The following is a 13,398-nucleotide window of genomic DNA, read 5'->3' as shown; positions in this document are numbered from 1 at the left end:
TTTATCGCCACAGGTGACTCTGACGCGCCAAGCCCACTCTGCATAATATGTGGCGACAGGCTAGCTAACGAGGCAATGAAGCCTTCAAAACTGCTTCGGCACATAGAGACCAAGCATCCTGTATTAAAAGACAAACCTTAACCACTTCGGGTGTCATTGTCTCCGATTACGCCTAGATGGGACCGGCTCGTTTCTGAGAAACAAGCTCAGTGCTCCCACTAATTCAATGTAATGGTGAGTTTTATTTTTATGTCGTTTATGCTTGTTTTTATGCCAGTCGTATCATTTTATTTAACCGTATTCATATATTTATAGTAAATGTATTATTCATTTATTTATATAAAGGCAGGTGTGCTCGATTTGGTTCCCTCGTGAGATTTTGTTCAACGCGCACGCCTTGTTTGGAAAGCGGAAAACCTACTGCCACAGGCGGAGAATGATTTGAGTGAATTGATTTGAATGAATAATTGAGAAGAAATTTTAGTTCTGAAGCCTCCTTTTGTCCCAAGCAAAGTGACAGGCGGTGGGGAGGGGGGATAAAAATTGTAATAGGAACTCTTTAAAAAATGTCAAGCCATGAGAATTTGTGCCCCCGTCCGATTTTGAGAACAGTGAGTCCTGCACATCGAGTGGCTTTTTTTCTATCTTCCTGGGGGTCTGTTCAGGTTGTGTAGCAAATTTGAACCGAATCCCTCATTCCTAGGCCAAATTACAGGGGGGGGGAAACATCCTCACGGTGGCCCCATGAGGATATGTACCCCCCCCTTACAGTGGGGGAAATAAGTATTTGACCCCTTGCTGATTTTGCAGGTTTGCCCACTTGCAAAGAATGCACCGGTCCGCGAAAATATTTCTAAGTACGTAACCGGTCCGTGGCGCAAAAAAGGTTGAGGACCACTGCTCTAGAGGACGCTTAGCACATGAAGCTGACTGATGTGAAGAAGAAAAAAAGACAGACTTTCTGCCGTTCATTATACACTGGCGACAAAGATAATATAATAGAATGGAATGGAATATGTGCCAAATATTCTAAAGATTTTTGGTTCATATAAAGTATACTGTTATGTGGGTAGTTTTCCACAATTAAAATAATAGGATAAAATGAATGTAATGATCGTAATAATAGCTATACTGGTAGCCGGACGTGACGTATTCAAGCAAACGTGTTAAACGTCACCGCGCACAGTTGAAAATGCGTCTGGACGTACGTCGGACTGTTTCCCTCCGCGCCGACAAAACTAGTCGGCTCGCTAGCGATAGATTTTCCAACCTTCTTGCGCCTCCCTCCATTAATTAATTGATTAATTAATTAATAATAGTTTTTACAAAAAAGAAGCTGGAGGTGGAGACACTACCCTGTCGCCGAAGGCAAGTCGCGTCCGAGGAAGGCCTTTCGTTCTGCCACTCTTGTTTTGCAAGCTAGCCAGAGTTAGCTAAACGGCTAACGCTTCTTTGGCCGCGAGAAAGTTTTCACGGGCAGTTTCTTGGCGCACCTCGGTGCTTGCCAAGGACGAACAGGAATTCCGAAAGCGACGTTGTGTGACCCCCACGTAAGACAAAAGTCACTTTTTTGACATGGGTGCGATGAGTTGGGTGGGCGAGCTAACGTGCTAGTGGAAAGAATGGTATGGCATGCTAGTGGCCACTGGGTGTGACGTCAACGGCTTTTAATCAGCTTTATTACATGAAAACACTTGCCGGCCAGTCACACGAGGTATTTTAGCCATAAATCTGGACACATTGAAATAGAATAGTAAAGACAGAGCAATTGGGATCATGCTCAGCGTGAAGGGTTCACGGTTGCAGTTGGAAGTCTTCACGTTTGCTATTTAGGTTGTTGATGATCCGCATGAGTCTGGTGACTGACTATCGGACCTTTTAAATCAGTGGTTCTTAACCTGGGTTCGATCGAACCCTAGGGGTTTGGTGAGTCGGTCTCAGGGGTTCGACAGAGCCTCCACTGAGGAGGTCCGAACAAACCTGATTTATTGTGTAAATTCTGATTTACCAGTATGTAATTTGTTATGAGTTCATGCATTGTGTTGGTTTTGTTCTTTGAACAACGTGATGTTCATGCATGGCTCATTTTGTGCAGCAGTAAAAAAACATCTATGTCTAGAATAAAAAAAAAAAAAAAAAATCACTAACGAGGGGTTCGGTGAATGCGCATATGAAACTGGTGGAGTTCGGTACCTCCAACAAGGTTAAGAACCACTGTTTTAAATGCCATGCTGATTATATGCGTGTTTTTTTTTCTTCACGTTCTGTCAAAATTCTTAATCTCAAATTACGAGTCAAAAATTTGTGTGGCAGGTTAGGTAGATACCAGGTTGAAACTTGAAGCATTAATTAAAAAATATTGCCTTGGTTTAAAAGCAACGTTAGATCTAATTGACAATGCAGAAACTGCACACACTGATTCAGATTCCAAGACCGGTTTTGTTTGTTACATGGTTCGGCAAAACAGCAAAAATGGTGAATGTTTTGCAAAGTTAGAGGAGGTGTTTGCAAATGTATTTTTAACACACAATTGGCATGCTTTCACGGAGGACTCGAGAAATCCAAAAATATGTGCAGTTGAGATGCCGGCTGAAGAGCATTGGGTCAGTTGAAAGTTAAACAAGGTCTATATGATTCATTGATGATCCAAATAGTTGGATACTTGAGTTGTTAAAATGTTATCATATTACATCGCATGCAAATGGAACCAATACCATTTCTAGCAGGATCACTGCTGTAAAAGGCCTCAGGTCGGACCCTGTTTCGTAGCGTTGGTGTGTCTCCGTTGACTAGTCATGTGATGACAAAAGGAGAACACTACGGCAGGAGTGTTTAGGAAACAAAATATGATGATGACTGGTCTTTTGTTTGTGTGCAGTGAACCCGTGCTGGCCCGCTAGCAGGGTAAGATGTTCAACAAGTCGTTCGGAACCCCCTTCGGCGGAGGCTCGGGGGGGTTCGGCACTTCGTCCACCTTCGGGCAGCAAAGTAAGTCTGTCCACCTTTTGTCAACTCGAAGGTTTGCCGCGGTCGGACATTTGGACGAACGGGCTCACTATGAGCATTCATGTGGCGCTCTGACGGACGGCGGGGTTGGGGGGGGGGATTCGTGTCGGGTCCAGGGGCGCATATTTTTTGTTGTCTTTTTTGTTTTTGTTCTGGGCATGATGGGCGACGTCAGCGTGTGCTCTATGTGTGCAGACGCGGGCTTTGGGACCACGGGGGGGTTCGGTACGTCTGCGTTTGGGGCGACCACCAACACCGGAGGGCTCTTTGGCACCGCACAGAATAAACCTGGTATGTGGACTCACTTGTCGCGCCGCCTTGCCGCCCGTGCATGGAGCCTCACGCCCGCCCGCCTTCTCTTCCTCCATCCAGGGGGCCTGTTTGGCTCCAGCACATTCAGCCAGCCGCCGACGTCATCCACCAGCACCAGTTTTGGCTTTGGTGCTCCAAGCGCCACGTCCTCCAGCCTGTTTGGTAACACGGCGGCCGGGAACACCGCAGCTGGCGGGCTCTTCTCGCAGCAGAGCAATGCTTTCAGCGGCAACAAGCCTGCATCCTTCGGAAGTGAGTGGTCTCTATCGCCAAATCGGCCTTTGTGCTTTTCGTGGGCTCACGGCACGTGTGTGCCCGAACGCAGGCTTCGGGACCGGCACAAGCAGTGGCGGGCTCTTTGGCTCCACCAACACCACCTCCAACCCTTTTGGAGGCACCGCATCCCTGTTCGGAGGCTCGGGCTTCTCGGCAACGCAGCAGCCCGGAACCACGATCAAGTTTAACGTGAGTAAATGGAGCTGAAAGGTGGACTCAGGATGCCTTTTCTCTTCACATGTAGCCGGGTTACGGAACCAAAATGTTGGCACCAAAGTCACTCTCCTGCTTGATGGTTTTCCTAAAAAGCTGGTTTTGTTTGTTGATGTGATAGAATTTCCCCAAACTTAGCTAACGAAAGCTGACTAAATGAACAAAGGTGGACACAGCCTGTGAAAAAAGGGTTTATTTTCTTTAACGTGGTTCTTTGTAAGCATACGACACAATATTGTGCGAGTTGTCAAGGCACAGTCGGCGTGGTCTCAAACGGCCGGCAATGTGGGGGTGGCCTACACCACTTGAATGCTAGCCCGACATAAGTGTCCACCAGTGCCATCTTTTTATACTTGGTCTCGCACTCAGGCTCCAACAGGGAATGACACCATGGTAAAAGCCGGCGTGACCACCAACATCAACACCAAGCATCAGTGCATCACCGCCATGAAGGAGTATGAGAACAAATCCCTGGAGGTGAGCGAGTGAGCCAAGCAGATGCCAGTGGTCGTCCAGCTTGCTTTCTGACAGTTTTGCTTTTGTATTTGCGCCGCCGCAGGAGTTGAGGCTGGAGGACTACCAGGCGGGACGCAAGGGCGCCGCCAACCAAATGCCTACTGCCACAGGCGGCCTGTTTGGCGGCGTCGCCGCTGCCCCTGCGTCTGGCCCCCCCGCCGGCCTGTTTGGCTCGGCGGCGTCCAACAACAACTTTGCGTTTGGACAGAACAAGAGCACCTTTGGTCAAGGTGAGTTGAGTGTCGGTGAGCCATGGGGACTCGCCCAGTGCTCACTCTAGCTGTCTTTCCGCCCTTCAGCCTCAACGGGTGGCTTCAGCGGCACCACGGGGGGCCTCTTTAGCCAACCAAACCAGCAGCAGGCCGGCAGCCTCTTCAAGCCCTTCGGTCAGACCACCACCACGCAGAGTGGCGGCTTTTCCTTCGGCAACACCAACACCATGGGCCAAGCCAGTACCAGTACCATGGTGAGAAGTTCAAATGCTCACGTCATCAGTCACCTTTTTTTTTTTTTTTTTTTCTTCTTCCCTTCCATGTTTTAGGGCCCAGTCAGAAGCAGCCCTGGCACTCCATATCCATGGTAACCAATGGAATGATTATTTCATATTTTTCACCTTCCTACAGTGGACACCACTTTTGTCTGGTGGTGTTGCAATCTGGTGGCGCATCCCTCTTCTCTACGATGAGATCAGGGATGCGACCCATGCAGAGGACGCACGCGACCTACGCGTGCGCCCATGTCGTTGGCTTTTGGGCCAGGGCTGACGAGCAAGCATTCGTAACAGAGCATCAGAAGTCAAAGTTTGGGTTGTGATTTGAGTTTTGCTTCTTTTTTCTTGGGGCACGTGTACGTACATTTGTACACTGCTCACCTCCGAATTTCTTCCGCCATGTCCCAGGGTTTGTTTGGCAACACGGCTGCGTCACAATCAGGTGGCTTGTTTGGCACTGCCCAGACGAGCGCCTCCACCGGCTTCGGCGCCGCCGGCGGACTCTTTGGCCAAGCCGGCACCGGCTTTGGGAGTGTGGGCGCTCAGGTGAGAGCCGCTGGCGGAAAAGCCCGTGAGCGCGACGGGCCCCTGCTGACGTGCGTGGCATTGCCTCTTGCAGCCCAGCATTTTTGGAAACAAAGCTGGCGGCTTTGGCACTACCACGACCAGTGCTCCATCCTTTGGCACTGGCACAGGAATCTTTGGCAACAAGCCTGCGCTAACGCTGGGAACCGGAGCCAACCCGTCAACATTTGGTAAGAGCGGTCTGGAGCTGCGGGCCAACCCGAGCTTGGCGCCCGTCGGCATGTCGCGCGTTTATCGTTGCTGTCTGCAGGCTTTGGCACCAACCCCGTGGGAGGTAATCTCTTTGGCAACAAGTCGACCGCCGGAGGCCTTGGAACTGGACTGGGGAACACCTTTGGGGCAGGTACTGGCATGTCACGCATCAGATGTTCATTGAGGCTCACCTTTGCTTGTTGGCTTTTGTCATTTTTATTGGTATTTTTATTATGTTGATCGTGAAATCAAATGAATTGCAGCGGAACCTCGCTTTTGCTGTCTGTATTTCTGCTAACTTATTCATTTGCTGTATGATGCAATGTTATGTTATGCCTATTCTGTCAGTACGGTGAGAAGTTGCGGTGTTAATGGCTGGGACGCGCCCTCACGAGATTCAAGATTCAAGAGTTTTTTTTATTCGCCATGTTTGAGCGTGCCAACAAGGAATTTGACTTCGGTAAATCACAGCCTCTGTTCAACATTTAGGTGACTAACAACAACACTCAGGACATGTGAAAAATGGAAGATATTCTCAAACATCCCCTGATCTTGAACTCCCAAGAGGGCAAGGAAAAACTCAAAACTCCAGCTAGGGGAAATGAGAAACCTTGAGAAGAGACCCCAGATGGGAGGGTCCCTCTTCTAGGATGACCAGGCTGCAATGGATGCAGAGAGGACACATAGTACAAACAGTATAGACAATTCAAAAAAGGTGTGGAGAGCAGGATGTTATTGCACAGTAATGACTCTGAGACTCTAAGAGTGGTGTGAGTTCATCAGAGCAACAGCCTGAGGGAAGAAGCTGTCTCTGTCTGCTGGTTTTAGTGTACAGAGCTCTATAACGCTGTCCGGAGGGGAGTAGTTCAAACAGACTGCAACCTGGGTGAGAAGGGTCTGTAGAGATGTCACTTGCACCTTTCCTGGTCCTGGACAGGTACAAGTCTTGGATAGATGGGAGGTTGATTCCAATTATCTTTTCTGCAGTCCTTATTGTCCGTTGCAGTCTGTGCGTGTCTTGTTTGGAGGCCGATCCAAACCAGACAGTGATGGAGGCGCAGAGGACAGACTGGATGATGGCAGTGTAGAAGGTCTTCAGCAGCTCCCGCGGTAGGTTGAACTTCTTGAGCTGTCTCAGGAAGTACAGCCTCTGCTGGGCCTTCTTCCGGACAGAGTCCATGTGGCCGGTCCATTTCAGGTCCCGAGAGATTGTGGTTCCCAGGAACTTGAAGGTGTCTGTTGAGAGAATAGTATTACTGCGGATAGTGAGGGGTGAAAGTGGTGAAGGGCCTCGCCTGAAGTCCACTGTCATCTCCACGGTCTTGAGCGGGTTCAGCTCCAGGTGGTTTTGGCTGCACCAGTGGACCAGCCGCTCCACCTCCTGTCTGTACGCAGTCTCATCACCGTTCTGGATCAGTCCGATGAGAGTGGTGTCGTCTGCATACTTCAGGAGCTTGACAGGAGAATCACCTGCGGAGAAATCATTGGTGTAGAGCACAGGTGTCAAACTCAAGGCCCGGGGGCCAGATACGGCCCGCCACATCATTTTATGTGGCCCGCGAAGACAAATTGTGCATCAAATTTGTGTGTCATGACTAGAATTGCAAATTGTCTTCACTTTTAATATCTTTTTTTGTTTTAATATTTGACCAGTTTTTACTCATCTGATTTGAAAACGAGTTATTTGTCAGTTTGTTTTGTAGCTTTTACTGTTGAGGTGCTCATACATTTATTTGGGTTGACAGTCATAATGGCCCTCCGAAAGAAGCTATGACTACAATGCGGCCCGTGAAAAAAATGAGTTTGACACCACTGGTGTAGAGAGAGAAGAGCAGTGGGGAGAGGATGCACCCCTGAGGGGCTCCAGTATTGGTGGTCTGGGTGTCAGATGTGATGCTCCCCAGCCTCACACGCTGTCTTCGGTTGGTCAGGAAGCTGGTGATCCACTGACAGGTGGAGGCATGCACCGCAAGCTGGATGAGCTTCTGTTGGAGGATGTCAGGAGCGATGGTGTTGAACGCCGAGCTGAAGTTCACAAGCAGGATCCTGGCGTACGTTCCTGGGGTGTCCAGGTGTTGCAGGATGTAGTGCAGTCCCATGTTGACCGCATCATCCACCGACCTGTTTGCCCGGTAGGCAAACTGGAGGGGGTCAAGCAGGGGGCCCGTGACATCCTTCAGGTGGTTCAGCACTAACCTCTCAAAAGATTTCATGACCACAGATGTCAGTGCAACAGGTCTGTAGTCATTCAAACCTGTGATGGCGGGCTTCTTGGCCACTGGAACGATGGTGGAGCTCTTGAAGCACGAGGGCACCTCACACAGAAGATCCGTGCAAAGGTGGACGCCAGCTGCCCAGCACAGACTTTCAAGCAGGAAGGTGACACGCCGTCTGGGCCCGCTGCCTTCCTGATCTTTTGTCTCTGGAACATCTGGCGCACTTCCTCCTCGCGGATCTGGAGCGCAGGTGCGGCCAATGCAAGAGAGGCAGTAGGTGACAGCGACCGATCAAACCTGCAGTAGAACCTGTTTAGCTGGTTAGCAAGCCTTGGGCTCTCCACAGGACGGGGGGTTTGTTTCTTGAAGCCCGTGATGCTCTGCAGACCTTTCCACTCTGTTGAGGGATCAGGATTGGCAGAGAGGTGTCTCTCCAGGCTCTCCCCGTAACACCTCCTGGCTTTCCTGACCTCTCGGTTCAGTGTGTTTCTGGTCTGCTTGAACAGGTCCCGGTCACCGCTCCTGTAGGCCTCCTCCTTGACTTTGCACAGCCTCTTGAGGTTCGGTGTAAACCAAGGTTTGTCGTTGTTGTACGTGCAGAAGGTCTTAGTCTGCACACACAGATCCTCACAAAAACTGATGTATGATGTGACAGTGTCAGTGAGTTCATGCAGGTCTGAAGTTGCAGCTTCAAAAACTCTTCAATCGGTGCAGTCAAAGCAGGCTTGGAGGTCCTGCCTTGACTCCACTGTCCACTTCCTCACAGTCCTCACCACAGGCTTAGAAGTTTTTAGTTTCTGTCTGTAGGCCGGGATCAGATGAACTAGACAGTGGTCCGAGAGTCCTAAAGCTGCACGAGCCACAGAGTGGTATGCATCCTTAATTACGGTGTAGCAGTGGTCCAGTGTCTGTGCCCCTCTGGTGGGACACGTTATGTGCTGTCTGTGTCTGGGGAGTTCGTGTGCGAGGTTCGCCCTGTTAAGATCACCCAGAACAATGATTAGTGAATTTGGTAGAAGTTTCTCCATGTCTGTCACCTGGTCAGCCAGCATCTGCGTGGCTTCACTCGCACGTGTGTGTGGTGGAATGTAAACAGCCGCGAAGACGATCGAGGAGAACTCCCGTGGTGAATAGAACGGCTGGCAGTTTATAAAAAGTGTTTCTAGGAGAGGGCTGCAAAACTCTTTCAACACCATGACATCAGTACACCAACGTTCATTAATGTAGAAACAGAGACCACCTCCCTTTGATTTTCCGGAGAGCTCCGCGCTGCGATCTGCACGCGTTAGCCGAAACCCAGCTAACTCCATGGCGTGGTGGGGGGTTCGTTCGCTAAGCCACGTTTCAACAAAACAGCGCGGCGGATCTGCTGAAGTCCGTGTTCCTTGAAGTGAGGAGCAGCAGTTCGTCCATCTTGTTCGCCAGGGAGCGGATGGGATGGACAGCAGAAGACACAGAAAACACACAAAATAAGGCAAAGAAACAGAGAGCGACTCACCGTAGCGGCCATCCGCAGCGCCATCATGACGTTATCACTTGAGTGATCGTCACTTGCCCAGCATGTGCCCTGCCGTCTCCGCTTAACCGCTGTGTCGTTTTTCACGTGTTCAAATAACTCGCTGTGTTTGCGGAGCAGTGGGCGCTGGGACCACGTCTCTGTTTGGGAATAACCAGAGCAAATTGGGCTCCACTCTGGGCACGATGGGAACGTTTGGGACCGGCGGCTTCAACGGTGGCACTGGCACGTTGGGCTTCGGCGCGCCTCAGCACCCTGTCGGTCAGCATCGATGCTCCTAATTTCAAACCGGAGAGAAAACTGCGTGGCTCCCATTTGTTGATTTTCTTTATTTATTTTTTGTTTTTGGCCCCTCAAGCGCTGACTGATCCCAACGCGGCCGCTGCTCAACAAGCCATGCTGCAGCAGCAGTTCAGCGTGCTGGCGTACTCTCCTTATGGAGACTCGCCGCTCTTCAGGAACCCTCTGTCTGACCCAAAGAAGAAGGAAGAGGTGAGTGAGCGGACGGTGAGCCAATCCCGAGGCTGCCCATGCAAAATGGAGATTTTGGCGCTGGTTTGACCGCACCTCGACAAGATGGGCCTTCTATTGTAGCAAAAGGAAGCCCTGGCTTTTTCGTTTAGGAAGAGGAGTAGCACACAGTAGCAACAGAAAAAAAAGAAGGAATGGCCTGGCGGGAGCTTGGAGAGTTTGATCTGTAAATAATTCACTCGCCAGCTTCACGCCTACCCGAGGCGCTTTTGTGTGACATTACCTTGACGCTACTCTCAAATAGGACATTTTGCCAGTTGAATCGCCTCACTGTGGCAACAAAAGCACTTTTACTACACTTTGGCAAGCATAGTAGTAATTTAAAACTTTCTGCCACAATCGCAACAAAGCTATGTCGCACCTCACAGAAGCGGTTTCTATCGCCGCCGGGAACGCAAGCCGATTTTGTGGCCCAATAAAGGCAAAAAAATAAAGTTGCAGCCTTACAAATATCCTCCTATGTTTATCGTCGTAAAAGCGCCTGCAGCCAACTCCAAGCCCGCTTTCACGTTAACTTGTGGGCTTTCGCATTTTGCGGCCACTTGGCAGGTGTTCGAGGGTAAGTCGCCATTTTGAGTTGCGTCTGGTTCAGGCGCTTGCCCTCCGATGCTCTCGTTTTGCGACTGAAAAACACGCCCAAACGCGCTTTTTTTTCCTTGACTTCTGCCGCAGCGTCTGAAACCGACCAACCCCACGGCCCAGAAAGCTCTGACTACACCCACGCACTATAAGCTGACCCCCCGACCGGCCACCAGAGTGCGTCCCAAAGCTTTGACTTCATCGGGCGGTTCCAAGTCGCAGCTTTTTGACGGCTTGGACGACGACGAGCCCTCTCTGGCCAACGGAGCCTTCGTTCCCAGGTGGATGTTGCTGCGGCAGCCGGTTGTGTGCTCCGGCCCGGCGTTGGCACTGTGCTACATGTGCTTTTGCGTCTGCAGGAAGAGCATCAAGAAGCTGGTGCTGAAAAACTTGAACAGCAGCCAGTACAGCAGCCCCGTTGGCAAAGACGCAGACGACCTCACCTCTCTGTCGGCGTACCCTCTGAATGGACACAGGTGTTCAACTTGAGCACAAACTCGCTCTACTCTCAGTACGCCACATGCGACCATGCCGAGTGAAAAGTTGCCACAATTCCACTATTTGATCAAGTCGATTCTTTGGATAAGTGAATTAATCGATGACTTGTTGCACCTCAAATTGTGGATGCATAATGTTCAACCAACTCAAGTCAGTTGTTGAATTTTTGCATGCTTCATGTAACATACGACACAAGCGCTGTCGACGGAGGGGTGGTGCTACGCCGATGCTGTGCCGCTTGAAATTATTCTGCTATTGCTGGCAGACCTGACAGCGTGTTCACGTCGGCCCGGCGTAACGCTCCGAGCCGGTTGTCTGCTTAACGAACCGCGGGCTTGTCTGCAGCCAAACGGAGGACGATGAGCCGAGGCCAGCGCCGGCCGGTGATGACCTGGAGGTCACGCATTTCTACGTCAACCCCATTGCAAAGCCTGTACCGCAGGGCCGCAGCCCCTGCGTCCTGCAGGACACCATCTGCGAGCTCAACATGCACAAGGCCATCAGGAACGGTCTGGAGGTGAGCGCCCTGCCGCCGGCGCGCTTGTTTTGTCGCGCATTTCATGTTTGTCGCTGTGAGTGGGTTTTTTTTTGGGTGGTGATATTACTCCTCAATTGCCAGTTGAGCAGTGAGAATGCGTCGACATCCCCAGGCGAAGAGTCTCTGCGAGAGGAGCGAGACGATGTCACACTGGAATCCAACCCACCTCCTCACCCCGCAGGTACGATGCACGAGCCCGTTGGCACCACCGAGGTTGGGCCCGGCTCGCCCTACCATTTGGTGTGATGATGACCTGATGTTTTTTGGGTCCAAAAAAAGCGCAATATAAGTTCGATGTATTCCTTCCAGGCATCGTGCTGAGGCGCGCAGGCTATTACACCATCCCTTCCATGGACGAGCTGGCTGACATGGTGGACGACGATGGCGGCGACTGCGTGGTGGAAAATTTCACCATCGGCAGGAAAGGTGAGTTTGCGGGACGTTTGTGACTGTCTGGTCAGATCAAAGCTGTGACGTGACTGATCCTCGCAGGTTATGGCTCCATCTTCTTTCCCGGCGTGGTCAACGTGACTGGACTGGACCTCGACCAGATCGTTCACTTTCGACGCAAAGAAGTCATTGTGTACCCGGACGACAGGAACAAGCCGGCCGAGGGCGAGGGCCTCAACAGGTGAGGTCCCTATGCATGGGCGTACGTCTTGGCAGCGGCCGCCGCTTGCTATGAGTCGCTCGTGTGTCGATGCACGCAGGCGGGCCGAGGTGACTCTGGACGGCGTTTGGCCCAACGACAAGACGAGCTGCACGCAAATCCGAAGCCCAGAACGCCTCGCTGACATGAACTACGAAGGCCGGCTAGAGAAGGCGGCACGCAAACAGGGAGCGCGCTTCCTGGAATACAGGCCTGAGACCGGCTCCTGGGTCTTTGAGGTGTGTGTGTGGGGGTGGGGGGGGGGGGGGGGGGTACTGTCTTTGTTTCAAGTGTGTAGGTTTGTAAGGGTTGCGCCAATGTGAAAGTTTGGGTATGGTGAGAATTTAACAGTTAAGGTGTGTGTGTGGGGGGGGGGGAGTTAGTGTGTGATTGTTTGCGTGCAAGTGTGGCGTAATCGTGTCGTCATGATGTGATGAGAGCAATATGCAGAGAACAAGCAGTAGGGCGAGATAAGTATTCTTCCTCTTCCCCCCCTTTGAACATGTTAAGCGTGTTGATCGAGGACATGCATTTGTGGTCTTTTCTTTTTTTGGTTTCTTGTAATGTTTCTTTTCTAGCTCATAAAGTGTCAATCAGTCAATGGCTTGTTGGGTTGCTTGTCCAATTGATTTCTTAACTTTTACTCACTTCCCCCCAGGTGGCTCATTTCTCCAAGTATGGCTTGCAGGAGTCGGACGAAGACGACGATGTTCCACTTCAGACCGACCCCAAGAAGCAGAAAGTGATGATGTCACTTCCTCCCTCCAGATTGCCGCAGCCTCCTCCCCCCGTCCAGCAGCAGATGGCGGCGCAGGTAGCAACCACGGCGTCCGCGTTCCGAGGGCGCTACAAAATGGCAGACTCAATGCTTTCTTCTGGTCTCGTCAGACCTCGGCGGTCGTCACTGACCTGGCGAGCGGCGTGGCCGAGTTGGACAGCGACATGGCCGACGTCACGCAGGGCCTTCCGGCGGAGAGAGCACCAGGGCACGGGGACAACCTTGGGCCGCCAGACGGGCCGGGGGGTGCCGCGGGTGCCGATATTTCATCTCCTGGCGTCTCTGTTCCCAGCCACATGGTGTCCTCGTTGGGCATCAACCCCCACACGCTGCAGGTAGGTCTTGGCCACTTATTTGCGCAGCGTTCGCATTCTTTGCGTTTAGTCATCCGTCTCAACAAAACATGGCAAAAGTAAAGCAAGGAAGAGTTAGGACAGCATCTGCCGCCAACTAAAGTCAAAGTCAAAGTCAGCTTTATTGTCAATTTCTCCACATGCCAAAGA

The 13,398-nt window shown here is 51.2% G+C and overlaps 1 protein-coding gene across 7 annotated transcripts in view; it reads left to right on the top strand.

Moving 5' to 3' along the window:
* Positions 1–1,177: 1,177 nt before the first annotated feature.
* The window catches only part of nup98 (nucleoporin 98 and 96 precursor), a 52,323-nt gene continuing 40,102 nt past the window's right edge, over positions 1,178–13,398 (top strand). For 3 of the 7 annotated variants that reach the window (XM_088398001.1, XM_088398005.1, XM_088398007.1), the window contains exons 1-22: positions 1,179–1,550; positions 2,879–2,988; positions 3,202–3,297; positions 3,379–3,570; positions 3,644–3,783; positions 4,177–4,284; positions 4,367–4,553; positions 4,623–4,789; positions 5,222–5,359; positions 5,433–5,568; positions 5,649–5,741; positions 9,443–9,583; positions 9,681–9,814; positions 10,526–10,713; positions 10,792–10,908; positions 11,276–11,447; positions 11,550–11,649; positions 11,778–11,894; positions 11,961–12,099; positions 12,179–12,356; positions 12,776–12,931; positions 13,006–13,230. In XM_088398001.1, the coding sequence (XP_088254127.1) occupies positions 2,910–2,988; positions 3,202–3,297; positions 3,379–3,570; positions 3,644–3,783; positions 4,177–4,284; positions 4,367–4,553; positions 4,623–4,789; positions 5,222–5,359; positions 5,433–5,568; positions 5,649–5,741; positions 9,443–9,583; positions 9,681–9,814; positions 10,526–10,713; positions 10,792–10,908; positions 11,276–11,447; positions 11,550–11,649; positions 11,778–11,894; positions 11,961–12,099; positions 12,179–12,356; positions 12,776–12,931; positions 13,006–13,230 (3,003 nt within the window). In that variant the 5' untranslated portion in view covers positions 1,179–1,550; positions 2,879–2,909. Of the gene's footprint in view, positions 1,551–1,814; positions 1,834–2,878; positions 2,989–3,201; positions 3,298–3,378; positions 3,571–3,643; positions 3,784–4,176; positions 4,285–4,366; positions 4,554–4,622; positions 4,790–5,221; positions 5,360–5,432; positions 5,569–5,648; positions 5,742–9,442; positions 9,584–9,680; positions 9,815–10,525; positions 10,714–10,791; positions 10,909–11,275; positions 11,448–11,549; positions 11,650–11,777; positions 11,895–11,960; positions 12,100–12,178; positions 12,357–12,775; positions 12,932–13,005; positions 13,231–13,398 lie in introns of those variants that run through there. The other 4 variants (XM_088398006.1, XM_088398002.1, XM_088398003.1 and 1 more) reach the window with 4 other exon arrangements.

This window comes from Syngnathus floridae, chromosome 15, assembly GCF_059516105.1.
Source record: "Syngnathus floridae isolate MCC-2025c chromosome 15, RoL_Sflo_1.0, whole genome shotgun sequence".
NCBI classification, from domain to species: Eukaryota; Metazoa; Chordata; class Actinopteri; order Syngnathiformes; family Syngnathidae; genus Syngnathus; species Syngnathus floridae.
Note: the sequence above shows the minus strand (reverse complement) of the source record. Positions and strands in the feature narration are given on the sequence as shown.